Source organism: Ailuropoda melanoleuca, chromosome 10 (genome assembly GCF_002007445.2).
Source record: "Ailuropoda melanoleuca isolate Jingjing chromosome 10, ASM200744v2, whole genome shotgun sequence".
Lineage (NCBI taxonomy): Eukaryota > Metazoa > Chordata > Mammalia > Carnivora > Ursidae > Ailuropoda > Ailuropoda melanoleuca.
Window position 1 is genome coordinate 36,213,594 of NC_048227.1, and position 27,284 is coordinate 36,240,877.

The window sequence follows — 27,284 nt, forward strand, 5'->3', positions numbered from 1 at the left end:
CGGGCTCAGCAAGGGAGTCTGCCTGAGGATTCTCTCTCTCCCTCTTCTGCTCTCCCCCCATAAATAAATAAATAAATAGTTCTTTAAAAATGAAAGAAAGAGCAACACAATGGACATGCATACACCCATCTCCCAGATTCAGCAATTATTTTTCTTTGCCACACTTGCCTTTCGTACCCATAAATAGGGCTGACTCCTCATGCCCCTTTACTTCCAAACCCTTCAACATCTAAGAATAAAGACATTTCCTACAAATTCCTACAAAACTGGAAACCTATCTCAGAAATTAAATCATCTCCATTATCTAGTGCCCCATCGATATTCCAATTTCCCCAGCTGACTGCAGAACATCTTTTATTAGAGCGTTCTTACTCCCCCCTCCAATCGCCCCCCCCCCTTTAAGGATATCAGGCTCCAGAGGTGCCTGGGCGACTCAGTCCCTTAAGCGTCTGCTGCCTCCAGCTCAGGTGTCCTGGAATCCAGCCCCATGTTAAACTCCCTGTTCAGGGAGAGCCTGCTTCTCCCTCTGCCCCTCCCCTGCTCATCCTTTCTCTCTCTCTCTGTCTCTCAAATAAATAAAATCTTTTAAAAACATTTAAAAATGTATTTATTTATTTGAGAGAAAGAGTATGAGCAGGGGGAGGGGAGAGGGAGAAGCAGACTCCCTGCTGAGCAGAGAGCCCGATGGGGGCTCAATCCCAGCATCCAGGGGTCATGACCTGAGCCGAAGGCAGACCCTTAACCGACTAAGTCATCCAGGCACCCCTAAATAAAATACTTTAAAAAATAAAATAAAAACATCCGGCTCCAATCAAGGCTCATCGTTCCTTTGCCTTTGTGGCTGTTAGTTTCCTCTGGAGCAATGCTCCCCCTACAGGCGCTTTTTAAAATAACACCAAAGAAACGGCCAGTTGTTTGCTGGCATATTCCAAATTTGCAATATGTTCCATTGTTTCCTTGAGGGATCGTTTCACTTGTTTGTTTGTTCTTAAGATTTATTTATTTATGTATTCTAAAGAGAAAAAAAAGTACAAGTGGGAGAAGCAGAGGGAGAAGGGGAGAGAAACACAGGCCGACTCTGCGACAGGTGCTGAGCTGCATCCCACGACTCCAAGATCATGACCTGAGCCGAAACCGAGAGTCGGGTAGTCAACTGCCTGCGCCCCCGAGCCACCCATTCTTTTTTTTTTTAACTGAATAAATTGGACGCGCACCTTACGTGTACAGCATGTTACTTTGATACAGTAATATATGGTAAATCGATTGCCAGTGGAGTGGTAGTTACCACATTACATAATTATAGCACCGTATTACTGTCTGTATTCATTATATTGTGCGTTAGATCTCTGGATTATTTACTCCTAGTTACAAGTTTGTACCTTAAACACCATCACTCTATCCGCCACACCCCCAGCCCCGCCTGTTCCTATTCCTTGCGGTGCAAGGGTCTGAAGTGGAGCTGGATGTGTTGCCACGAAACGTTTTTGGCAAGGGCGCATCTTTGCTGGGGTTGCACACTACCCGTGGCACAGCGTCGAGAGGCAGGGAAACAACTGTCCTGCCTCAGGAAGGCCAGCTGTGATCACTGGGGCGAAGTGCTGTGAAGTTCTAGATGCTGCAGGAGGGCCTGGAACGGCACAACTTGCGGGCTTCTTGCCTTGTAGTGTTTCGGTCCGCCTGGGGCTTGGGCTGCCCTGCTCTCTGAGCCCTTATGTGTGACCGGTGAGAGAAACGATTCCTCTGGAGGCCACATCTTCAGGTGTTTCTTAACAGCACCAGTGTGAGCAGAGGGAGCGACCCGAGAGCGGGACCAGCTGCAGTGAGCCACCCCCCTCCCCAAGCTGAAGGATGCTTGAAGAGCCCGTCCCGGCTGCCTCAGAGCCAGAGCAGCTTGGAGCGGTCAAACTGGAAGAAGAGGATGCTGCTGGTCAGGAGGACATCAGGCCTGCACAGACCAGGCCCCGGCCCGAGGTGGCCCACCAGCTCTTCAGATGCTTCCAGTATCAGGAGGACATGGGGCCAAGGGCGTCCCTGAGCCGGCTCCGGGAGCTCTGCAGCCACTGGCTGCGGCCGGCTCTGCACACCAAGAAGCAGATCCTGGAGCTGCTGGTGCTCGAGCAGTTCCTGAGCGTGTTGCCCCCTCACCTCCTGGCTCGGCTGCAGGGCCAGCAGCTCAGGGACGGCGAGGAGGTGGTGCTGCTGCTGGAGGGGGTCCAGAGGGAGTCCAGCACTGTGGGGCCGCTGGTAAGAGGGTGCTGGCCAGGGGGGCTGGACAGCAGGTAGGGAGACAGGGACTTAGTGCCCCATGAGAATTTACTCAGTTTCCCTCCCCCCGATAATTCCTGTTTAACCTCCTCACTCCTCTGACTCTCACCTTTCCTTAGTCGCGTTTCCCTTGGGAGTCAGTAGGATATGGACGATCCCCTGTCCTGTCCATTGCCTAACATAGATGTATTTTGAACAGGATTTTAGTTTTAATACTGGCAAGAACTGTCCCCGTGCAGACATCACTTTGGAGGAACAGGGGGGCTCTTCCCAGGTCTCCAGTCACAGCCCCAAAAAGGAAGTGCCTTCAGAAGGACCTCCATCCCTGGAACCACCAAAGGAACCCCTACCATCCCAGCCAGGGCCTTCCAAGCCCGCTGAGCTGGAGACCTGGAGACATCCCCCAAGTTCAAAGCAGCCACTGAGCCCAGGTCCCAAGAGGACATTCCAGGCCATGCAAGACACTGGTGAGGAGCTGGTGCCCCAGGAAAGTGGGAGCTGGGAGGCACCGTATGTGAGCGTGGGCTGAGATGCAGGCAGCCTCCCTCTTTGACAGGGATGGGAGAGAGCCAGCGTCTCTGCTGGGGCCCTTGCGTTGGGTGCACTCCCTGTAGCCACATGGAGGGTAAGTCTGGCTTCTAACAGCTTTCTCTACCCCCCCCCCACCCCATGCTGTCAGTCCCCCAGGGCCCTGTCCTGTGGCTGGAGGAAAACTCCCGAGATCAGGAGCTGGCAGCTGTGCTGGTGAGCTGGACCAGTACCCTCACTCCAGATCGTTCTACCCCGGATGTTCTTGGCCTCTGCAGTTGTAGTAAATCCGTATCTTCCTTCATTTAAACCTTAAAAGCTCATTGTCCCCCTCAAGTCATAGAGCCCCATTCCTCTCTCACCCATGGTCTCTGCCCATCCTTTCATTACAGGAGTCCCTGACCTTTGAAGACATCCCAGCAAAGAAGGCTTGGCCCGCACACCCTCTGGGTAAGAGGCCCTTCCAGCTTACAACCACTGAAGGCTCTTTCTCTGTGTTTCAGGACTAGTCCCTGAAGCTCAGATCCTACCTGACTTTTGGCCTCTTTGGCTAAAAATGGGCTACGTGGGGGCAGCTGGGCAGCTCAGTCAGTTAAATGTCCACCTTCCACTCAGGTCATGATCTCAGGGTCCTGGGAGCAAGCCCCACCTCAGGCTCCCTGCTCAGATAGGAGTCTGCTTCTCCCTCTGCCCCTCTTCCTGCTTGTGCAATCTCTCTCTCTATCTCTCTGTCTTAAATAAATAAATAAAATCTTTAAAAAACATGAAAATGGGCTATCTTGATGAGGACTCATTCATTTTTTTCCTTCGTTCAGTTATTCATTCATTTATTTTAAAGGCTCATTGTGTCTGATCTAATCATCAGCCCCATTAACTTTAGAGCTTTTAAAACGGGTAGTCATCGGGGTGCCTGGCTGGCTCAGCAAGTTAAGCTTTCGACTCTTTTTTTTTTTTTAAGATTTTTATTTATTTATTCGACAGAGATAGAGCCAGCCAGCGAGAGTGGGAACACAAGCAGGGGGAGTGGGAGAGGAAGAAGCAGGCTCATAGCGGAAGAGCCTGATGTGGGGCTCGATCCCGTAACTCCAGGATCACGCCCTGAGCCAAAGGCAGACGCTTAACCGCTGTGCCACCCAGGTGCCCCAAGCTTTCAACTCTTGATTTCAGCTCAGGTCTTGCTCTCAGGCTCATGAGTTCAAGCCCCAGTTTGGACTCCACCCTGGGCATGGAACCTACTTAAAATTTACTTAAGGGGCGCCTGGGTGGCACAGCGGTTAAGCGTCTGCCTTCGGCTCAGGGCGTGATCCCCGCATAATGGGATCGAGCCCCACATCAGGCTCCTCCGCTATGAGCCTGCTTCTTCCTCTCCCACTCCCCCTGCTTGTGTTCCCTCTCTCGTTAGCTGTCTCTATCTCTGTCGAATAAATGAATAAAACCTTTAAAAAAAAATTTACTTAAAAAGTAAAGTGGTTACTATGGTAAATTCTATGTTGTCTGGTTTTTACCCTCACCTTCTGCCCACCCACCAGCTTTGCAGGATCCCGGGTTTCTTTCTGCTTTGAGGCACTGAGGTTCTAGGCAATTCCTGGGAGCCTCTAAGAATACACCTGCCCGTCCCCATTTTCTGCTTCTTTCCCAGGATTTGAAAACAGAACCCCCGATGAGGAGTTTAAAGAGGAGCCCAAAGTGGTGGCCTGGCCTGCTACCGTCTCAACAGAGTCTGGGGCAGGTGGTCCTGGGGCGGCAGAAGAGCCCCATGTTCAGTTGCTGGGGCCGGGACCTGAAGTGAGTTGCACCGGTGAAGAAGGGTCCCCTCCCCCCAGGAGCGACATTCTGGAAGTCAGAGTGACTGGGGACTCCCCCAGGTCAGAGCCAGAGATGGAATTCATCTGCACAGACTGCGGAGTGAGCTTCCGAGAGCTGGCCCGCCTGGAGGCGCACCAGCTGCGGTCTCACCCTGGCGCTCGATCCTTTCGGTGCCAGTGCTGCGGGAAGACCTTCGGCCGGAGTTCCATCCTCAAGCTGCACATGCGCACGCACACGGACGAGCGGCCGCACGCCTGCCACCTCTGCGGCCACCGTTTCCGCCAGAGCTCACATCTGAACAAACACCTTCAGACTCACTCCTCTGAGCCCGCCTTTCTGTGTGCCGAGTGCGGTCAGGGCTTCCAGCGCCGGGCCAACCTCATGCAGCACCTGCTGGCACACGCCCAGGACCAGAAGTCCCCATGCGTCCCCGAGACCAAGACCGAAGCGCGTGAGCTGACCGTCGTCCTGTGCTCTCACTGTGGCCAAACCTTCCAGCGCCGCTCCAGCCTCAAGCGCCACCTGCGGATCCACGCCAAGGACAAGGGCCACCAGTGCTCCGAGTGCTCGGGCAGCGTGCGCCCGGGCCCCGAGCGCAGGCCTTACGTGTGCAGCGACTGTGGCAAGGCATTCCGGCGCAGCGAGCACCTGGGGGCCCACCGGCGCGTGCACACGGGCGAGCGGCCCTTCTCCTGCCAGGTCTGCGGCCGCAGCTTCAGCCAGAGCTCGCAGCTGGTCTGCCACCAGCGGGTGCACACGGGCGAGAAGCCCTACAGCTGTCCGCACTGCGGGAAGCGCTTCGTGCGGCGGGCGGGTCTCGCCCGCCACCTCCTGACGCACGGCGGCCCGAGGCCCCACCATTGCACCCAGTGCGGCAAGACCTTCAGCCAGACACAGGACCTCGCCCGCCACCGGCGCAGCCACACGGGCGAGAAGCCCTGCCGCTGCAGCGAGTGCGGCGAGGGCTTCAGCCAGAGCGCCCACCTGGCGCGCCACCAGCGCATCCACACCGGGGAGAAGCCCCACGCCTGCGACACCTGCGGCTACCGCTTCCGCAACAGCTCCAACCTGGCCCGCCACCGCCGCAGCCACACTGGCGAGCGGCCCTACGGCTGCCCAACTTGCGGCCGCAGCTTCCGGCGCAACGCGCACCTGCAACGGCACCTGGCCACCCACGCGGGGGCGGGGACCGAGGCGGCGTCCAGGCAGGCTGAGCCCCCCCAGGAGTGCCGGGAGTGCGGCAAGAGCTTCAGCCGCAGCTGTAATCTGCTGCGCCACATGCTGGTGCACACCGGGGCCAGGCCCTACTCGTGCGCACAGTGTGGCCGCAGCTTCAGCCGCAACTCCCACCTGCTGCGCCACCTGCGAACCCACGCCCGCGAGACCCTGTACTAGCCTCACCTGGATCCCCCGGGCCGGCTGTCCTGGACTCCCACTGTGTTAGTTCCCCACCCCACGCCACCCCCAGGCATCTCTCCCTGGCCTCAGAGCTGTATTTCCAAGTACCTAGAGTAAAACAGCCCTCTTGAAAACGACTCCTTAATGTTTTTGAGATCCACCAAAATGCTGTGTGTTACCCTCACCACTGTGACAGGGATGCCTTTCCCCTTCCCCACACCCCCGGCTCCTTCCACAGTACTCTAGATAGAAGCAGGCCCAGAGAGAGTCCCGCCCACACACATACACCCCAGGAAGGCCCAGAGTTGGGGGGGGTGTCAGAGGGATGCCAACTGTCGGAGCCAGCTGTGATTACCTAAGGCCACGGAATGCCACCCTGGAATTTTTCCTTCTCTGGAGTGTGCCCCCAACCTGTGCTGTCCAATAGTATCTCCAGCCATATGTGGCTGTTCGAATTAATTAAAATAGAGTAAAGTTTAAAATCCCAGATTCTGGGTTCTTACAGGAAATCTTGTTTTTGGAACGTGGGTAACTAGTTCTAATTGAAGGTGCCAGCAGATGAAACCTGCCTGATGGCCAAGTCGGGCTATCGGCTGAAGACCCCTCATGAACCCGAACCCTGTACACCCAGAGCTGTTTGGGCTGATTTCCCCACTTTTTTTTTTTTTAAGATTTTATTTTATTTATTTGACAGAGACAGACACAACCAGCGAGAGAGGGAACACAAGCAGGGGGAGTGGGAGAGGAAGAAGCAGGCTCCCAGCAGAAGAGCCTGACGTGGGGCTCGATCCCAGAACTCCGGGATTATGCCCTGAGCCGAAGGCAGATGCTTAAAACAACTGAGCCACCCAGGCGCCCCTGATTTCCCCACTTCTACCTACCAGACAATCTTGGCCTGTTCTCCACTCTAGAGAACAGATTGTTTTTTTCCAAACTAATGGACAGATTTAAAATCATGTGACTTCTGTGAAGACCACAGGAAAGAAAACAGCCCTCCTCAGCTGCAGAGGACATGCACACCCTTCCTGCTTCTGTCTGTGGCTTTTTTTACCCACACTCTTTTTTAAATTCTCCTTGCCACTCCAACCTGGCATGTAATTGCTGTGTAGCAGATGCTTGTGAACTTGAAGTAAACTCGTCAACAAGGGCTCATAGGACTTGGGGAAAATCCGCTCCCCGATCTGGGAAAGTAGAGATGGTTCTTGGGCACAATTGAGTGGGAAGCTCTGAGCCTGGGGAAGGTCTATGCTTTGGGGGGTTGGGAGGAAGATTAGGTAGGGTACCAAGAGTCACTGGATGTCACAAAACAAATTACACTCGTGGAAGACCCCAGAGAAGAAAATGTCAAGGACATTTTCTTTTTTTTTTTTTTTAAGATTTTATTTATTTATTTGACAGAGATAGAGACAGCCAGCGAGAGAGGGAGCACAAGCAGGGGGAGTGGGAGAGGAAGAAGCAGGCTTCCAGCAGAGGAGCCTGATGTGGGGCTCGATCCCCTAACGCTGGGATCACTCCCTGAGCCGAAGGCAGACACTTTAACGACTGAGCCACCCAGGCGCCCCTCAAGGACATTTTCTTAGTCCACTAAGAGAATAAGGAGTCGGGAGAACCCACAGCATTTGGAGGCTTTATTATTTCTTGAGCACCTACTATGTACTAGGGAATGTGCTGGGCTCTTGAGGAGAACAAGGCCTGAAATGGAAGGGAGAGGCAGCCACAGAAGAACTGGAAGAAGGGCATTCCTGGCACAGGGAACAGCATGTGCAAAGGCCCTGAGCTGCTGAGCAGGCAGCTGAAGAATACTGTCCCGGAGGGAGCTCTGTAGGAACCTGATGACACAGGGCCTTAGAGGCCAAGGTCAGAGTATGTTTATGATGGCAAGAGGGGAGGGTTTTAAGCAGGGAGTTACTTCATTCTGCAATGAAATTATTTTGACCTTGGTGCTAAATAGGTTTGGCTTGAAAGAAGCAAGACCAGAGAGACCAACCAGAAGAGCCTAGAAGGGGCGCCCCGGTGGCTCAGATGGTTAAGCGTCTACCTTTGGCTCAGGTCATGATCTCCAGGCCCTGGGATCGAGCCCCATATCGGGCTCCCAGCTCAGCAGGGAGTCTGCTTCTCCCTCTGCCTCTGTCCCTGCTCGCGTACTCTGTCTCTCTAATGAATAAATAAAATCTTTAAAGAAAAATTAGAAGAGCCTAGAAGTTGTCCAGGCTCTGGCTGATGGTAACTTCGATGGGGCCATGGGCTCATAAAAGCCCCTGACAGCTTCAGCACAGGAGGGTTTTCTCGAGGGAAATCAGTGCAGAAATCACAAGGAGAAGTGGCAGTTGGAAACAGGCTCACTTGAAAATGCAGGGTTAGGCTTAGGGTCTAAAACAACCTGAAGGCTGACAGGAAGTGGGAAGAGAGGGCATGGCCAAAGGGAAGTAAATACTGGGGCAGGCCCTGGACTGGGTGGCCCCTTGGAGCTGGGGACTCAGGCCTGAGATGGGCCTTCAGTGTAAAAGGCTATCAGAAGGATCCCCTGCAAGCGAAAGAAGATGTGGGCCGCCACGGGCCTCTGCCGAAAGGAACCCCCATATTGGGCTGCCTTCTGCCTCAGGAAGAAAAGGCCAGGGCCAAGAAGTTCCCCCAACTCCCTCTCCTGGAGGGCAGGGTATGGTTTCACAAGTGGCCCCCCGGGAGGAGATTTTTCTAAGACTCAAGAGTTTATTCCTATGATCCAAAAGGGTGTGAAGAAGCTGGCGGACAGGAGAGGGGGGTGCTGACTCACAGAAATGCCCCCAGTCCTTGAGGCCTCCCAGCTCCCAAGTTCTCCCCACATGCCTCTCCCACCTCAGCATCCTTCTCAGACAGTGGGCCCCGACCCTGGCCCCCTGCCCCAGGCCCATTTCCTCCTTCCTGCTCTGTTCTCAGGTCCCGGGGTGGGGGGGGGCCTGGAACCCCCTCCTCAGCTCCACGTCAGCAGCTGCTGTTTGAGGCCAGACACTCCCAGTGCAAAATCTGTGTGCAGCTGCCTGAAGCAGGAAGTCGGTGGGGGGAGGGGCGCCTGCGGGTAGGGAAGAGGGGCGCCTGGTGGCTTAGTCAGCTGAGCCTCCGACTCAGGTGCCTGGGTTTCAGATCAGGTCATGATCTCATGGGTCAGGCCCCGCATTGCATTGGGTTCCACGCTCAGCCGGTAGTCGGCTTGAGAAAGAGTCTCTCTCTGCCCCTCCCCCACTGACCGAGGAGCTTCTGTGGCCCAGCGAAGGAGAAGAAAAGATGGCTGAAACTCCTCAGGCCTGCACTCCCTGCTGCTCTGGGAGCAGCATTTACGGAGTCCCTACTATGCATCAGGCGGGGAATCCGCCTTCCAGTCCTCACCACAAGTCTGCGACCACACGGGACACTGGTGTCCCACGTACAGCTTAGAGAGGTCAGGTGGTCCCCAGCCCGGGTCCATGTGACATGCCCCCCCAGCCACCGGTGCCCCCGCTCCCAGCACCACAGGCACTTGGTTGGGTTCGACCAGCTTTTATTAAGACACCATAGCAGAGCAATGGGGCAGACCTGGGCCGGAAACCCGTGGAGGGGGGGCTTGGCTAGGCCTGGATGGCACTCCTGAGGACCTGTGCCACGAAGGAGCAGAAATCCTGAAACACACTCCAGACGGCCTCCACGGCGCTGCAAAGGGCCTGCATGCCAGCAGCCACCATCTTCCGCACCCAAGCCAGCACGGCCTGCCACTTCTGCTGCAGGCAGCACAGCAGCCTCTGGAACAACCTCAGGGCTCTGTCATAAAAGGACTCCCTGGGATCCCAGACCTCCAAGCTTTCATCTTCCAGGGAAGGGACAGAGGACCTCCGGACCCTGGAGCGCAATTCCTGCCGCACTTCAGGAAGTAACGGAGTGGATTCCTGCAGGGACGGGGTTGGGGAGCTGCTCAGGTCCTGGCTGGGCTGAGGCCTCCCAACCTTCATGAGAATCTGGGAGCCAGATGCCCGCGGACAGAAGCTGCCCGCTGTCCTGCCAACAGCTCCGCACACGCGCAGACTTCTCCCTCGCACCTCCTTTCCGTGGCATGAACCACCATGGTCGTGCATGTGTGCTCCATGGCCAGCACTGGAGCCCCTCACCTGGCCCTCAGGGCCCATCAGACGCGGCACTGAGAGCGCGGGTGGGGGCTCTGGCTGCCATGTGCTGGGCGGGGAGGCCGGTGCGGGGAGGTTGCCACCTCGAGTCCTGGCGGGGGGCATCCCTTCCCCCTGCACTGAGCAACACCGTACACGGCAACACCAAAATCAAGAGAGAACAGGTGGAAAGGGAAGCAAGGAGGGCCGAGATGGGCGCCTCGCACGCACCTGATTGCTGTTCTGATAGTGCAGATCCACAGTGTCGAGCAAGACCTCATTGAAGTCGTCCTGGGGAGAGGGGGGCGCGGAGGCTACAGACCTGCTCCTGCCTGCTGCAGTCTGCAGTCCCCTTCACCTCCGTGGGTCCAGGTGAGTCAGCAGGGAGCCCGGAGCCCAGACCCAACAATGCGGCTGAGCACCGCCCTGCGGACTGGGCTCTGGAGGCAGGGCAAGGCCGAACTCACCTCCAGCTGCAGCAGCGCCACCTCCTCCTGTGGGGAAATCACCTGTTTAAAATCCACCCCCTCCCCCCCACCGTCTCTCCCACATTCAGTCTCATCCCCGAGCCTGCCTAAGCCTCCCCAGCCTCCGCGTTCCTCACCTGTGCGCACACCTGCCACTGAGGTGTGAGCTGAGAGATGAATGCATCGTGAGGATGTGTCCGGGGGAAGGAATGGGCAACCCTGGGACAGCGTCTTCATCATCCCCATCACCACCAGCATCGCGAAACCACCCACCCAACCCAAACTGTAGAGAGCTGGGGAGTGGGGGCACAGTGACCCACCTCTTCTTGTCCTTCTGGTTGATTCTGATGGCTATTACAGAAACTGTCCACCATCTGGTGCTGTGAGGAGAGGAGAGGCAGAGGTGGAAAGACAGGCCTGATCCTCCCCACCCTCGCCCCAGGTCCCAGGGGGGCCGGACACTCTCAGCGCCACACAGCAGGACCCAGCCGCCCCGCCCTCCCCCAACCATGCGTTGGGAAGAGCTTCTCACCATTTTGAGTCGTAAGTCCTCAGTAGGACTTCTGCCTGTCTGTGGAGGTAACAGTGATCTACTCAGGCTCACATGACCTTGCCCCCCCCCACTTGCTGTATTCGTGTGTGCACACGCGCGTGTGCAAACACACGCGCGCGCACACGCACGCGCACACTCGCACATAGGAACACAGGTCTGCAGAGTGCAGGGTCGGATGTGTTACCTCCACCCGAGCTCTCCGTCCCGGCTGACAGTTGGCCAAGGGAAGGATTGGCAGCAGCCGGTCCTATCTGAGGTGGTGGCAGAGACGCAGGGGCGCCGCGGCCTGCAGCTCTTCCTGACTCTGAAGCCCCACGTCCCCTGCCCAGACTCCTGGCTTGAGCCACAGAAGTGCAAGGTACCCCAGAGCCTCCCTCATGAGTCTCTACCTTAGGGCCCAGTCTGGTGCTGGCTTCATGTCACTGGGCAGGCAGGGTCAGCACAGAATGTGCGGGGCCCTGGGCAAATATTCTTTGTGGGGCATCGGTCTACACACGTTTTGAGTCAGTGATGGCACTATCCTGTGAGCCCAGTGTCACATGATATGGCGCAAAAGAAATACCCAGCTGGCCTGTGGGAACAGTTTGCTCTCCAACTCACCCTCCCAGACAGGGCCTGGCCACTGAGCCTGGAGTCATTGCATAATCCCAGTGTCACTAGTCCCGGACAGGCCTGGAGCGTCTGGTCAACCTTACAATTGGGGCAGGGGAATGGGTAGGTTGGGGGAGGTTACAGGGCACCCCAAAAGGGAGGAGCGGACACCGAGGCTGATGCAGGTCTTGGGCTGCAGGTCCTGGCAACTGAGAGGAATTTTAAAACTTTGCAGGAAAGCACTGCCCCTCCAACCCCTCCCTGGTTTCCAGGGCATACAGGGTCTACTGGGATTGGTGCTTCCTCTGGCCCCCCCAGCTGCCCCGCAAACATGCCGGGTCTAAGTCCTAGAGTAACTCCCTTGTCCTACAGCACACACGGTTCCTCAGGACCCCACACACACACACACACACACACACACACACACACACAGAGCTGCCCCCCCGCTATGATTTACCCCCAGACAGGAAATCTGGCCCCACAACCAGGACCTGCTCTGTAAAGTGAATGCCTCAGGGACGCCGAGTGCCTCACTCGGTTAAGCCTTCGCCTTCGGCTCAGATGGCTCAGATCGTGATCCCAGGGGCCTGGGATCGAGTCCCTACATCCAGCACCAGCACCAGGCTTCCTGCTCAGCAAGGAGCCTGCTTCTCCCTCTGCCTGCCCTGCCGGCCACTTTCCCTGCTTGCTCTCTCTCTCTGACAAATAAATAAAATCTTAAAAAATAATAATAATAAAGTGAATGACTCAGAGCAAACTTAGACTGTGAAGCTGTTTGTCAACAATTATTCAGAATTTCAGGACAGTGATGGCAGAACATTCGACCAAGCAAGCTCAGGCTTATTATGAGACTGGGGCCCTGTTGAGTGCCTCAGACCCCCTGCTTCCCCAGGAGATTCCCCCATTGGCCTAGGAGAATGGGACAGAGCCAGGTGCATGTGGAGGGATCAGCAGGTCCAGGGCCAGTGCAGGTGGGAGAAGGGGGACCCACAGGGCGGAAATGGTATCCAGGGCCCAGCGCCCCCCACCACTCACTCTCCCTCACCTTGGCGAAGCACATGGTTGTTCGGGGCTCCAGGGCCTGTGACCTAGAGAGGAGGAACAGGTGTAAGGAAGAGTCTTCAGAGAAGCGCCTCCCCGCCCCCCCCAACAAAGTCCCTTTGGCTGCAGCTCTGTCCCCAAGCCTCCACTGAGCCATCACCTTCTCACAGATGCTCCCAGCTGAGGTTTCTGCTGCAGAGAGAGAGTCGCTCTTTTAAGAGGGAAGAGGGAGGGGGGAGGAAGGAGGGAGAAGGGACGGGTTGGGGGAGGGTGGAGCCTGCCCCAAAGGCAGGATGTGTGGGGGGGGTGCGTGTGTGTGTGTGTGTGTGTGTGTGTGTGTGAGACAGAGACAGAAGCAAAGGACAGACAGGGAGACTGAAGGGCCTGGGAGGGGGTGGGCATGGCTCTGGCTGTGGCAGCTCCACTCTCTGAGCTAGGGCAGAAATGTTGGAGCCTGGAAACAGGCTCTTCCCCACCCTCATCAGCCTGAGACGGGGGAGGGGCAGCAGGAAAGTCCAGACTTGGGAAAGCAGATCGAGAGGCTCGCTGAGCTTTGGAAAATGTAGTCATCCAGCTGAGGGGGGGGCAGGGATCAAGGTCCTGAGGAATGCTGGCCAGGTCACTTGGAACGGAGTGTATCTCAGCTCCAAAGTCCAGAGAAGGTTCCAAGAACCTCCTGTCCCAGGGTGTAGCATGACCCGCAAGACCCGTAGGGTGGGCCCACCAGGTGGGGCACCTGAGCAGACTGCCCCATGAGCCCCTGCAGGGTGGCTGGAGGCGATGCCTACCTGCCAGGGGACAGGCTATCCTGAGCCCTCCTGGGGCTGAGGGATTCCACCGTCCTGCAACCCTCAGGCACCTGTGTGTGGTGGGGGTAGGGGTGTTCCCAGGTCCAGGCCAGTGGTTCCTCACACGGTTCCGCTCACACAGCCTCACCCCCAGCTCCCCCCTTACCCCTATCTTCCAGTTGAGCACAGCCTCTGTCTGCCCTCTGTTTTGGTGTCCCGGGGCTGGCACAACAAAGTGCCACCACCTGGATGCCTAAACCACCGAAATGAAATGTATTCTCTCCCCCTTCTGGAGGCTGGAAGTAGAAATCAAGGTGTCAGCACTGGTTCCTTCTTTTTTTTTTTTTTTAAGATTTTATTTATTTATTTGACAGAGAGAGAGAGACAGCCAGCGAGAGAGGGAACACAAGCCAGGGGGAGTGGGAGAGGAAGAAGCAGACTCCAAGCAGAGGAGCCTGATGTGGGGCTCGATCCCAGGACTGTGGGGTCACGCCCTGAGCCGAAGGCAGACGCCCAATGACTGAGCCACCCAGGGGCCCCAGCAGTGGTTCCTTCTGAGGGCCTTGGGGAAGGGCCTCCCTCCCAGGCCTGCGGATAGCCATCTTCATGTCCGAGTCGATCTCCTTGTATGTGAATCTGTCCTCTAATCTCCCATTTTGATAGGGACACCAGTCCTACTGGGTTAGGGCCCATCTGATGACCTTTACCTCAATTCCCTCTGTAAAGACCCTATCTCCAAATCAGGTCACATTTTGAGGTGCTGGGGGTTAGGACTTCAACACATGAGTTTGGGGGGATACAACTCAGCCCCTAACACCCTCAAAGAGGACCTGGGCTCCCGGAGGGCCACCAGAAGGACAGAACTATAAAGCACATTTCCTTGGTGAAAGTCTCACTTGCTTTCACTAGACCCAGGCCGGCATCTCCTTGCCCCTTAGGAGCCCATCAATGGCCTGAAACTCCTTTTGCACATCTAGGAGTCCAGCTCTTTCACTGAGCCATCTTGAAATTCCACGTGGGAAGAGAGAAGACAGCTGCTCCTGCCTCACGTGCAAGTCATACTTCTGGGCTTCATCAGGGGCCGCCAGCTCCCCGGCCCCATGGGACACTTGGCCCCTCCGTGACTGTCTCACAAGGACCACCATCTGTAGGTATTTTGTGTTTCATTGTGAAGTGTACCATTTTCTTTATAGTTTTAGTGAGAAATAATTCACACACAATTCATCCACCAAAGCGTAGGATGTTCATCAGCTCAAAGAGAAATCCCATACCCCTTAGCCAGAACCCCCCAATCCCAAAACCTCAACTGCACCAGTCCTAGGCAGCCCCTCATCTACTATCTGTCCCCAGATTTTCCTGTTCTAGACATTTCATATAAGTGGAATCACAGGGAAATGGTCACACTGTGTGACCTTTTGTGTCTGGCTCCTTGCACTTAGCACAGGGTTTTCAATCCATCTTGGTGGCAACATGAATCAGAACTTCATTCCTGGGGCGTCCGTATGGCTCCACCAGTTAAGCCTCTGCCTTCCGCTCAGGTCATGATCCTGGGGGCAGCGGGCTCCTAGATCAGCAGGAAGCCTGCTTCTCCCTCACCCTCTGCCGCGCGCTCTCTCTCAAATAAATAAATAAAATCTTAAAAAAAGAAAAAGAAAAGAACTTCATTCCTTTTTATGGCTGAATAAAATTCCGTGCATGAGCATGCCACCTTATGTATACGTCCACCAATTGATGGGATATTTGGGTTGTTTCTACCTTTTGGCTATTATGAATCCTGTTGCTATGAACATGTGTGCAAGTTTCTGCGTGGACATAGGTTTTTCCTTCTCTTGGGTAAACACCTGGGAGTGGAATGGCTGACTCATATGGTAACTATGTTTTCACCTTTTTGAGGAACCACCAGACTGTTTTTCAAAGTTACTGCACCATTCTGTACCCCAGCAGCAGTGTGTGAGGGCTCCAATATCTCCACCTCCTCACCCACACTTATGACGTTGTTTTGAGTCTAGCCACCCTAGTGGGTGTGAAACAGTATCTCGGCGTGGTTTTGATTTGCATTCACCTTGGGACTAGTGATGTGAAACATTTTTCTTGTGCTTGTTGGCCACTTGTATATCTTCCTTGGAGGAATGTCTATTCTGATCCTTTACCCATTTTTAAACGGGGTTATTTACCTTCTTGTTATGAAATTATAAGAGTATTTTATATATTCTGGATACAAGTCTCTTATCAGATACGTCCTTTGCAAATGTATTCTCCCATTTTGTGGGCGGTCTTTTCATTTTAGGGTGTCCTTTGAAGCACAAATGTTTCACATTTTGATTTGGGGACCATACCATTTTAAAAATAAAATTCATCAATTTGACATGGCATTTTTCCATAGCGTACTTAGTATATTTTTAAAGGCTGGAGAAGTTTCCATGGAGGAATGACAGGAGCCCCAGATTTCAGCTTCGATGCTCCTCCTCTGAGCTCCCCTAGCCAACTTTAGGGTTCCTCTCTCTGCTTCCTTCCCCCAATCTTTCTCTCTCCATCTGCCACCCCAGTGCCCATCAACTCTGAGCCCCAAGTTGTTCTACAAAACAGAGCGGTTCAGGCCTGTCAAGTTCCTGCTGCCAAACTCACCCCAGGTCCGTGTGTGCACAGAAGCAATGAAGAGCTTTCCGTCCAATCATTTTCCTTGTCCTCCTATCTGGGGCTCATAAGCTTTTAAAACACAAAATTTCCTCCTCCATGTATTTTGAAGGGATCCTGACAGAGGCCCAGATTTCTGGTTTTCTGGCAGCTTAGGATTCCCAGGTCAGGACTGGTTGAAGACCTCTGGTTTTTGCCCTCCTACTGGTCAGCTCCTTGCGACCCACTGATGACAGGCAACCTCCCTGCATGCGGGGACTTCCGCCCGTGGCCCCTGCCCCAGGCAGCACTGTGGGCTGGATGGCAACCCAAGAAATAGTTGCTAAGTTGCTCCACTCATAGACCAGGGCCATCAACTTGACTCTACCGAGAATGTGAAGAGGTTGGCCCCTAGGAGGGAGAACATGGCCGAGACACAGGAAAACCACACAACAGGGTTGACAGCTGCTGTCCCAGCTCCCTTGCCCACCCCCCAAGCTTACTCAAATGCAGACTCTTGCCCCTACCCTCATTCAGGGTGAGGGCGTGAGGTCTGCATTTTTAAGTTCAGTAGGTGATTCTGATGTGGAATATTCCAGAAGTATAGATCCAGAGGCACTGATTTAGATCCTGAATTCCATGGGGAGCAGGGGGTGAATGAGGTGGCCCACCCACTCCTCACCCAGGGGTGCTGAGGAAGCAGTGGCCCTTCATTGAGGGGAACTGAGTCCACTGTCTTCCCACCGCGTGGAACTGAGGAGCGCCCACGAGTGCTCCTTGAGGGAAGTGGCGGACACTCACGTGGAGGCACTGAGAGGATCTGTAGGGATACGAGGGTTTTCTGTTGAATGGGGACAGTACTGGGTCCAGAGTGGTGACCAGAAAGCAGGTCCACAGGGCTTAGGTTGTGAGGGTCATCTGGGCGGCCACTGATGTCACCCAAGACATGGGACACGCCCACGGGTGCTCAGGGGTAGTTTCAGGGCTGGGTCTGGGGTCCCCATCCCTGGGGCATTGAGGACGTCATGGAAGCGGGACAGGGTGGGACAGTCCTGGGAAACTCGGAGCAGAGGGTGGAGACAGAGCCTGGAGTTAAGTTCCCCAGTCAGGACATTCCTCTAAAGCCCGAACAGCCCAGAACCGCTAATGGGGGCCCGCGTTGCCAGGCGGGGGCAGGCGGCAGTCGGCCTCTGCGCTCCCAGAAACACCAGCGTTTCCGAGAAGAAGAGTGTCCTGCGGGAAAAGTAACCGTGCAGGTGGGGGCGGGGGAGGCGACGCCGAGCGCATGACTGGTCCAGTCTAAGCGCCAGCCGCTTGTCCCCGGTCCCCAGGGCTTAGCTCTACCCACATGCTCTCAGATGCGTCCCCGCAGTCCCGCCCCTGGGAACAGAGGACGCGCCTCCGCGGCGATTCAGGACCCCCCCCTACACACACACACACAGACCCGCGGTGGGAGACCCGTCCCCCTTAACGGGAGGCGACGTCCCCCACCAGCAGGGCCAGAAGGGACAGCAGGAAGGACAGCGACGGCCGCCCTGAGGCCTGATTGATCTCGCACGAACAATCGCAGGTCCCGGGTTCCAGGGTCGCTTTGGGGGGCCTGGGGGCGCGTGGGCCAGCGCTGGGGGCCGGGCAGTCCAGCCACTTGGGGCCCATGGGTTGGGGGGAGTCGGGCTCGGCCTTGACGCTGCCCTTGGGAAAGCGCCAGTAGTGGGCGCCCTTGAAGAAGTAGGTGTCACCTGCGGGGGAGGGAGGAGACACTTCGGGGGCCGGTCCAGGCTCCCCCTCCCGCGGCGCCCAGTCTCTCCGAAACCCTCGGGCCTCCAGCCCCCTCCCCGCACCCTCTCCCACCTGTGTTGCTGACGGTGACATCGTCCGGGGCGTGAGGCGCCCCTTCCCAAAGACTCAGGTCGCGGGGGTAGCCGGGGTCCGGGCGCGCCGCCGCCTCGTCGTAGCGCCAGTACCGCTGGCCCCGGATCAGGTAGGTCTTCCCGTTCAGCGGCCACGAGAACACGGCGTCCACCTCCTCTCCCGCCGGCAGCCCCAGCTCGGTGAGCGGCCGCGGGGCGCCCTCCAGCTGCCGGTCCTGGAACACCCAGAACTGGGGGCCTGCGGGGGAGCCGGCCGGTGATCAGGCGCGCCCCCCGCGCGGGCCCAGCCGCGCCCCCGCGCCCACTCACCGCTGAAGAGGAGGATGCGGCCGTCCGGGTGCCGCGCGTAGGCGGCCTGGATGACCTTCACCTGGGCGGGCAGCCCCTCCCAGAAGCGGTGGAGCCGGGCGGGCCGGGGGGACACCAGCTGTCCCGACGGCTGCAGGCGCCAGAACCAGGGGCCTGTGGCGGGACAAGGGACGGGCGTGGGGGCGTGAGATGGCAAGGGGTGTTCTGCCTCAGAGCTCGGGGCGGGGAGACAGGGCTGGCTCTCTCTCCCGGGGCTGGCCGAGTAAGGCCGTCTGGGTTTCAAGGGTGCAGTGACCCTGGAGTGATGAGCTCTCCCAGACCTTGCCTTGTGCTTTTAGCACAGAGAGTCCTGCATCTGGGGAACCCCACAGGCTTAATGGGTCATCTTGAGGGGGTAGGAAGCCAACTCTATGTGGCCAGGGAAGATCTGGAGTGACTGACCTTTGAAGAAAAAGATTTCACCACGGATGTTAGCGATAGCGTCAAAACTGCCATCACATCGGTCAGGGATGGGAAGAGAGGGGCTACAAAGGAAAGGAGAGGTGAGCAGAGAGGGGCCCCGGCTCCTGGTCTTTCTGCTTAACCTCGGTTAGGACAGTCCTGTGAGGTAGGGACTCTCATCGTGCCCATCTCACCAAGGACCACACCCAGGGTTAGGGACCTTCCCTCCCTCCCCCATCATACAGCTGGAGAGGGACTCACCTGTCTGGAGGCAGGGCAGGGGGCGGGGGAGGAGGAGCCAGGGGTTTCCTTGTGGGCTTATCATATGGGGTTTGGGGCACTTTCCCTGTGGAGAGAGTCGGAGAGGCGTGAGTTCCCTGACCCTGCTGTGTCAGAGGCCACAGGGCCAACCACCCCTCCCGAACCCCTGTACCGTAGAGCTGCTGCAGGCCTTCGCGGTCATCCTGGGACAGGCGGTACTTGTCCGGGTCGCCCACTGGGCCCTGGTAAAAGGGCCTCATAATTGAGTTGGGTGCTGAGGAGTGGCCCAGGCCCAGGGCGTGGCCAAACTCATGAACAGCCACAGCAAACAGGTCAGTCCCCTCACCGTCTGGGAAGGAGGGAAATTGGGCTAGAGCTTTGTCCCTGCCCTGCACCAGGCCCCCTGGAGTGGGGCCTGCCAGCTGACAGGAGCAACCAGGAGACCCTCCGGGGATAGCTATACCCAGACCCTTCTGCGACCCATTTTGTCCTGCCTGTGTGCGTTCACTTATTTGGTAGATTTTTTTGAGTAGCCTTGTTTGGCAGTTCTGGAAACTTGGGTACGGGGCTGAAGAGGTTAAGGAAGGGGCAGGAGGAGACAGTCCGGGCAGGGAAGCCTGTGCGTAGGGAAACCGTCTGGGGGAAGCAGGAACCTGGGGGTGCATGTATTTCTCTCTCGAGGAAGCCCCAGTCCCTGGAGTTTCCCTCCTCCCCGCTCCAGCCTGTGGTCAGAACTCCCCACCCATGGGCTACTTGGCCTGGGTTCCCAAGACCTTCACCCCGTTCCCACCCCCAGGGTGCTCCCTCCTCCTTCCATGTGCACCCCTTCAGTGCCCCCATCCCCTCAGTCCTCGGTCACCCTCCCCCATCTTCCCCTTCCCACAGCCTCCACCCCTCCCCTGCCTCCCTGAGGTCCTGGGCTGCCTCCCTGCCTCTGCAGCCTCATCCGTCTCCGGGCAGGCACTCTCAGACCACAGCCTGCTGGCCCCGGCGGCCGGCCTCGTTCCCAGCCTCTCTGACCACAGCCTCTTCCTTGGGGACCAGCCTGGGCGCCAGGAGTGAGCCTCTTCACGCTCCCCATTGCTGGCCAAATCCCAGCTCCCCTGGATCCACCTGCCAGCTCCTACTCCAGCCGCCGAGAGGCCAAGAGAGCAAGACAGCAAGAGAGGCAGCAGCTGCCCTAGGAGGCACGACCTCTACAGATGTTGATCTGCTGCATGGAAATCTCCAACTCAGGCCATCACTGTTGAAAGTGGGTTTGTTGGAAGGGACCTGGTGACCCGAAAAGCACATTTCTGTCAGCCCCAAGGGCTGCTGGATGAAAGTGTAAGAAAGAGATGCGTGAGTCTTAAGGAGAGTAGCAAGTACTTGCCCTCATTCTCCCCTCATAAAACCTCTTCCTTCTGTCCTCATTTGACAGGTGGCACTGTCATTGAGGCACAAGGAGGTCGAGTCAAATGGCAGTATAGCCAAGTACTCTGGCCGTGTTGTCCTGCTGTTCAGCACGACTTCAGGGGTCTTGGTCAAACCGCACATGTATTGATAAATTTCGTCGTTGACTGTGGGTTTCCTTATTGCCCTGAGGGTTTTTTTTGAGAAACTGGAGGAAGCTTGGTGCCTACATCAGGTAGATCTTCATCCCTCACCCCTCCCACCCCTGCTTTGCGTCTCCTCTGGCCACACCCTTCCTTGCACCCTTCTCACGCTCTGCAGCCGGGGTGAGACACGCAACTGCAACCCTAGCCCATGAGATTCCCCGGCCGCCAGTCTGCCGGGCTCCCCAATACCTCCTCTCAGCTCTGCTCTAGACTTCAACAGACAGCTCCTTTGCGCTCTCCACTATCCTCAATTCCAGGCCCACAGCCCCTCAAGCTGCTCGCCAGCTCTGGCCCCCAACTCTTAGGTGACAAATGCTGATGAATGTGTTTCCTATTTCATCAAGACAGGCCATCTGAAGCAATCTGTAACTTCCTGCGTGCCTGGGCAGATAGCTCCACCTCCCCCATGCTCCCCTCCTGTCTCCTGCCCTGTCCTGCCCTGTGCAAGGACCCTGCTTCACTTACCTCCTCAAGGACAAGGACAATGCCCTACCCACCCCTCCATCCATCCCTGCATCCCGGCACCCATGTGTCTATCCATCCATCCATTCATGCATCTATCTATCCATCCATCCACCTGTCCATCGTCCATCTGTCCATCCATCCATCCATCCATGCATGAATCCATGCATCCATCCCCCATCTCTTTCTTTCTGTTGGCTCCTCCAGCATCACCAGGTACTCAAGACTCCCTCATCTTAAGCCACCCCAGTACCTATCTGCCCCCATCCACACACCCCTCCTTCCCTAGCAAGTTCTGTGGTCAGTGGTCTAAACTCATTTTTCATTTCCTCAGCCCCTCTCACACCTAACCCCACCGTGGTCGGGACTCCTCCCCCATCCACCAAGTCTGTAGGCGCCAAGGTCACTTTGTCCTCGGATGATCAAATCCAGGCCCATGTAACTTAGTGGACTGGCTTCCTGCCCTGCCCACTGCTGCCAGCTTCCTTCTTCACTCTTGTTCTTGGTCACCTGCGGGCCTGTTCTTTCTGCATTTCCTTTGGTTCCTCCTCTCTTTCTACTCTCCCTTTAACTGTGGGGCTCTCCACAGCTCTGTGCTTGACCTTCCCATTCTACACTCTCCTCCCAGAAACTTACAAACCCCTGAGCGCCACCAGGCCCAGTTCATAGCAGCTGGCAGCGAGCGGAGTGCTATTGCGGGCGGGCCCTGTGCCGACAGCTGGAGGTGAATTACAAGCGCACCTGCCAGCAGGTGCTATTATAATCCCCATTTCTCAGACGACGAAACTGAGCACATCGCAGCAAGCGGAGGAGCCCTGACTGGAGTTTGCTTCAAGCTGGCATGCTTAAATGCTGCGTTACACAGCCTCACTTCTGTGGATGCTATGGGCACCTTGCCCAATTCAGAGCCTGTGTGCACATCCCCTGGCTCCCTCCTTCCCCAGAAAAAGCTCTCCCTCCTGGCCAGCCTCCCTGTGGCAGCTCACAGCCAATGGCGAGTTGCCAAGTGACTAGAAGAGCTGGACCCCTCGCCTCCAGGCAGGACCAGCCCTGGGGCTCAGGCTCCTCTCAGCAGAGACCTCATCCTGACTTAGCTGCTTTCCCCAGCCCGCTCTTGTTTCCCTTTCTCTTGAGAAAGAGAACATACCCCGAAAAACTGCTTGCACAAGAACTTTCATCTCAAGCTCACTTATGGGGAACCTGACCTAAGTCTGAGAAGTCCCAGTTCTAGAACGAGGTGCTCGACCGCAAATGTTCTGCCCACACTGAACGGCCCACAAGCGCTGCAAATACACAGCCAACCTGAACTCCCCTTTGCCATCTGAGAGCCTGCTCTTCCTGTTCCAGGGGCCCAAGTCAGAAGCCTAACCATTACCCCTTCCTCCTCATCCCCTCTGCCCCCAGGGTCTGATTAGATCGCAGTCTTTGCCCATCCTGACTCAACTGTCCTCCGCCCCCCGTCCCCAACACCATCTCTTTCCTGGACCCTGCAGCCAGGGGCAGCTCCACAATGCAAAGCCTTCCCTGGCTCCCGTTCCCTTCTCCCACCCTCCCCATTCTGTCCCCGTGCCTCCACGGCCCTCTGTGTTATGCGACACACCATCTGTCCTCTATAGTCTCACTCCCAACACATTTCAGCCTTCCAGCCCCAGATGTCCCCCTGTGCTCCAGCCCCTGACGACCCTGGACTCAGCTAGCTCACTGGCTTGTGCCTTTCTCTGCGTCCTCCCTGCCCCACATACCCCAGGGGAGCAGGACCTCATGTGCTAGTTGGCCCTCAGTATACACATGCGGGATGAACAAGCCACTTCCAGGAAGCCCTGTCAGTCAAAGGCTTTGGTAGGTCTCTCCTCTGAGCACCACAGGCTGGAGGACTTCCTGCTAGGATTCCCCCAAGTTGTGTCACCGTGTGTAGCAACTGCCGGTTACCCTTCTGACTCAGCTGCCGCAAGGAGCTGTTTTCACCTCTCTAAGTCCGCAGCTCAGAGCTGGAGGCCTGAGAGGCCGCAGTGATGGGTAATTTTTTGTGTCAATTTAGCCAGACTATGGTGCCCAGTTGTTTCACCAAACACCAGGCTAGATGCTGTTGGGTAGGTTATTTTGTAGATGTGATTAGCATCTACAATCAGTTGACTGTAATTAAGCAGATCATGCTCCATAGTTGGTGGGCCTTGTCTAATCAGTTGAAGGCCCGAAGACCAAAACCTGAGGCTTCCCAGAGAGAAAGGAATTCTGCCTCAAGATTGCAACACAGAAATCATGCCTGCTGGGGCGCCTGGGTGGCACAGCGGTTAGGCGTCTGCCTTCGGCTCAGGGCGTGATCCTGGCGTTACGGGATTGAGCCCCACATCAGGCTCCTCCACTGTGAGCCTGCTTCTTCCTCTCCCACTCCCCCTGCTTGTGTTCCCTCTCTCGCTGGCTGTCTCTATCTCTGTCAAATAAATAAATAAAATCTTAAAAAAAAAAAAAAAAAAGAGAAATCATGCCTGGGTTTCCAGCCACCTGGCTTGCTCTCCAGATATCAGACTCAGGACTGCACCATCAACTCTCACTTAAATTTCCAGCCTCTGGGCCCATCCTATAGATTTTGGGTCTGTCAGCCTCCACAATCCTGTGAGCCAATTCCTTAAAATAAATCACTTTACGCGCGCGCGCGCGCGCGCGCGCGCGCACACACACACACACACGCACACACGCGCGCGCGCGCGCATCCTACTGGTTCTGTTTCTCTGGAGAAGCCCAACTGATACAGCCCCCATCGACATATGATTCAAACCGAATTCTTAAGGACAGGCAGACCTGGGGAGAGGACCTCTCAGAATAGGGAGATTGTACCTTTTGACCCATAAGTCCAGGTCTCCTCGTCATCGAAGTGAGTGTCCCCAGAGATGGGGTGTTCCCCGGGGAAGAAGGCATGGGCTAAGGTACCTCCCTGCCCGTCGAAGGGGTAACTGTCCTGGTGGTATGCCCGGGCAAAGTCGATGAGGATGTCGGGCTCCGCCGGCTCCTGAGAAACCAGCTCCTGGAATCTGAGGCCTGACTCAATGCCCCAGGTGGCCAAGGCATGGTGCATGAGGGTCCGCACCGTCTCCCGAGTCAGTGCTGAGCTCTGGGGGAAGGAGCGGACCCTGGGGAGAGAGAAGGCAGCCGTTCCACGCGGGGCCCAGCAGGCAGGCCAGGGTGGGGTGTGCACCAGAACCTACCTCCACGTCAGGGTTCGCTTCCTCCACATGCTGCCGCTCAGAGCGTACCGGCGGCGCCGGCGGCGCCTGACCAGCTCTGCCACCCCCAGCACATCGGGCAGGGAGCAGCGGGGCCTCTGCATGGTGGCCATCGTCACTGCGTCTGGGGGAGAGGTTGTAGGGGGAGGGGATCAGCAGCAGGACAACCTGCTCTAATCATGGTACCAGCTCCCTTTCTACACAGACACACTGAGGCTCGGAAAGGTTAAACAACTGGCCCAAGGAGGCCCCGCATCTTGGATTTGAACACAGGCTATCCAGTTCTGGTAGCCAGCTCAGGTGAAATTAGGACCTTGCTCTTCGGGGCAGCGTTACCCTCTTCACCTGGCCCTGGATGGACGGGCTGCCATACTCTGGGGGCCCTGCTTCCCTGAGCCCTGGTGCTTGGACTTGGAGAAAGGAGCCAAGGGGGATGCAGTGCAGGCTCCTCTCCCTGAGGCCAGAGCCCCCTGGGAGGTTGCTTACTCACACCTCACACCCTATATCCCTAGTCCTCATCACATCCTAAAGTCCAAAGCCCCCAGGCTGGCTGGGCCTCCGGCCTTCAATCCTTCTCCCATTATAAGCACACAAGCTTGTACCTACCACAGGGCCTTTGCACTTCCCTGGGACACTCCCACATCTTCCCATGGCTGGCCCATCCTATTTGTGTTCTTTGAGTTCTTTGTGTCATTTGAGCTCCTCTCACCCCACAACACCTTTCAGAGGGATCTGCCCTGACCAGCATTTTATTTTCTTTAAAACACGAATCACTATCTGAAATTATCTTGCATATTTTTGTTCTTGATCTGTGTGTATGTCCTATGAGAGCAGGGACCTTTTCTGCTTTGTTCATCACTGCACCAGCAGAGCCTGAAACGGCCTTACACGTAAGAGATTCTTAGTAAATCTTTATTGAAAAAGGAATGCCTGCGGATCTCCTGGGTTTGGCCCAAGACCAGCATTTCAGAGCTCCCGTGATTCAGGTGCATGCAGAGGTTTACATACTGCTGGCTAATATCAGGCTGGGTGCGGAGGCGGGGCTGGGGAGGGGTGGGGGTCTACCTACCCAGGAGGCCTGTCTCAGGCAGCCCAGCAAATCTCTGCATGACCTTGATAGCATCCCTCAGCTTTGCAGGACTCTGCAGCTGGGCTTGGGCAGGGTGGGGTGGTGGCAGATAGCCATAGCGGGTCAGCCAGTCCTAGACCATAGGAGGGAACCCGGGAAGCAGGACGAGTTGGAGAGATGCCCCCTTCCCACCGCCATCCTGGAAGCCCCACCTCTCGCCTGGCATCCAGGCAGCTGGAACCCAGGGGGCCCAGTCCCAGTGACTGCCTGCTGCCCATCTCAAAATCCGGGCTCTCCAGCCCTGGGTTGTGTTCGGACCCAACAGTCCTGTCCTCCACCTCCCCACCCCTACCCCTCAACAGATCTTCAAATCCCAGACCCAAACCTGATGGGTCCAAGAATCTGGGTCCCCAGGCCCCATCCCCAGTCACTCTTTGAACAATTGAATCAGCCCCCAGCCCCGTCCGGACCCCACCCCCACCCCACAGATCCCAGGAGCCCGCAGACCCCAGCACTCACCACTCCTGCACTCACGTCCTGAGCGGAGGGCTCCCGGGTGCGCCCGCGGCGGCAGCAGCGGGAGCACCAGCGCCAGGAGCCGGAGCATGCCCGCAGGGCTCGAGGGGGCCTGCCCAGGGCCGCTCTGGGGACCTGGGTGTTGGGGGCCCGGGGCCCGGAGAAGCTCGGGGACCCCTGCGCGAGGTGGGAGGGGTGGGCGGGGGGACCCGGGGCCGCGCTGCGAGTCCGGGACCCTGGGAGGCACGATGCAGGGGACCCGGAGACGTCCAGTGGAGGGCCCAGGTGGGCTGGAGGTCGCTGCGGATCCCGGGAGGGTTGAGAAGGCGCGGGAGGGGGCGGAGGTGCAGGCTCCGGGTGCACGGCCGCGGCCTCTGGGTCCCGGGCAGGCCCCGCTGGACCCCGCGCGGCACGGGCGGCCCCTCCCTCCGGGCGGGGCAGGGCTGCGGCAGCCGATGAGCGCCGGCGGCCCCCGCGAGGCCAATGAATGCCCCAGCCCTCGGACGCCCAGCGAGCAGGGGGGAGCCGGCTTCCGAGAGCGCGGGCGGCGCCGGTGGGGGGGCGGCGAGGAACCACTGCCGAGCTCCCCCGCCTCCCGTCCCCCGGCCGCGCCCCCAAGTTTCTCTTCCCAGAACCCGGCTCCGCTGGGACTCTCCGCGGCACGGCTCTCGTTTCTGCTTTCTGCACGGCGCGCAGCCCGGCGGGTGAAGGGAGGCTCCGGGGCGCCCCTCCCCCCGCCGCCCTTCCCGGAGACCCCGTGGCCAGCAGCCGGAGGCTGGGACGCTTCCCTTCTCTGCGGGGTCCCAGACCGCCTCCCCGCCCGGCTCTGCTGGCGCCCGGGTGTGCGCGGTGCCGCTGCCCGGCTCCCCGCCTTCGTTCCCCGAGCCCCGTGGACCGCGCCCCCTCCCGTGCTAGACGCGCGGGACAGAGGAGGAGGTGTGCGGGAGCGGATCCGGCAGAGACCTGGGCACCCGCAGAGCCACGCCTCACCCCCGCCGGGGAAGCCCAGGGCTAGGGGGCCCTGCAACAGGAGAAGAACCGGGAGGAATGGGGGTTGGAGGGGACTTCCCGCGAGGGGCGAGGTGCGTGCGAGTCCAACAGCTCTGTCTGCAGCAGGGCAGCGATGGGGCCCCCTGTGTTTTAGATAAAATAAATAATGAGCAGAACTGGCGAGCAGGAGATACAAACTAAAACACTGAAATCCTGTATGCGTCCACGCCAGCTGCGCTAACAAAATACCACGGACTCCGCGCCGGAAACAACAGACATTTATTTTTGGAGGCTGGAAGTCCAAGATCCAGGGACCGGCAACGTTGGTTTTCCTGCCGTTTCAGACCCCTGGGTTGGCAGGTGGCTGCCCCGGGCTGTCCTCACCTG

General features: G+C 57.3%; 3 protein-coding genes across 4 annotated transcripts; 1 reads left to right on the forward strand and 2 right to left on the reverse strand.

The window, feature by feature from the left end:
* Positions 1–1,961: 1,961 nt before the first annotated feature.
* On the forward strand, positions 1,962–7,446 carry ZSCAN10 (zinc finger and SCAN domain containing 10). 2 transcript variants are annotated; one of them, XM_002930944.2, is made up of 5 exons: positions 2,014–2,244; positions 2,465–2,732; positions 2,945–3,009; positions 3,186–3,243; positions 4,433–7,446. In XM_002930944.2, the coding sequence occupies exons 1-5, from the start codon at positions 2,014–2,016 to the stop codon at positions 5,992–5,994; spliced, it is 2,184 nt and encodes a 727-aa protein (XP_002930990.2). In that variant the 3' UTR covers positions 5,995–7,446. The 2 variants fall into 2 exon arrangements, with proteins under 2 accessions (XP_011216153.2, XP_002930990.2); XM_011217851.2 differs by lacking the exon at positions 2,465–2,732 and having other exon boundaries at positions 1,962–2,244.
* A 2,048-nt stretch (positions 7,447–9,494) lies between these two features.
* IL32 (interleukin 32) lies at positions 9,495–15,965 on the reverse strand. Its single transcript, XM_034669579.1, is given in 8 exon segments — positions 9,495–9,893; positions 10,338–10,397; positions 10,574–10,600; positions 10,894–10,953; positions 11,106–11,144; positions 12,763–12,805; positions 12,919–13,799; positions 15,721–15,965. Coding segments are annotated over 8 exon segments (1,632 nt in total). The 5' UTR covers positions 15,928–15,965; the 3' UTR covers positions 9,495–9,578.
* MMP25 (matrix metallopeptidase 25) lies at positions 15,919–26,827 on the reverse strand. Its single transcript, XM_034670525.1, is given in 11 exon segments — positions 15,919–17,898; positions 18,011–18,268; positions 18,340–18,492; positions 18,781–18,863; positions 19,042–19,126; positions 19,214–19,390; positions 23,937–24,229; positions 24,305–24,446; positions 25,392–25,524; positions 25,911–25,956; positions 25,958–26,827. Coding segments are annotated over 11 exon segments (1,683 nt in total). The 5' UTR covers positions 25,999–26,827; the 3' UTR covers positions 15,919–17,626.
* Positions 26,828–27,284: the final 457 nt, after the last annotated feature.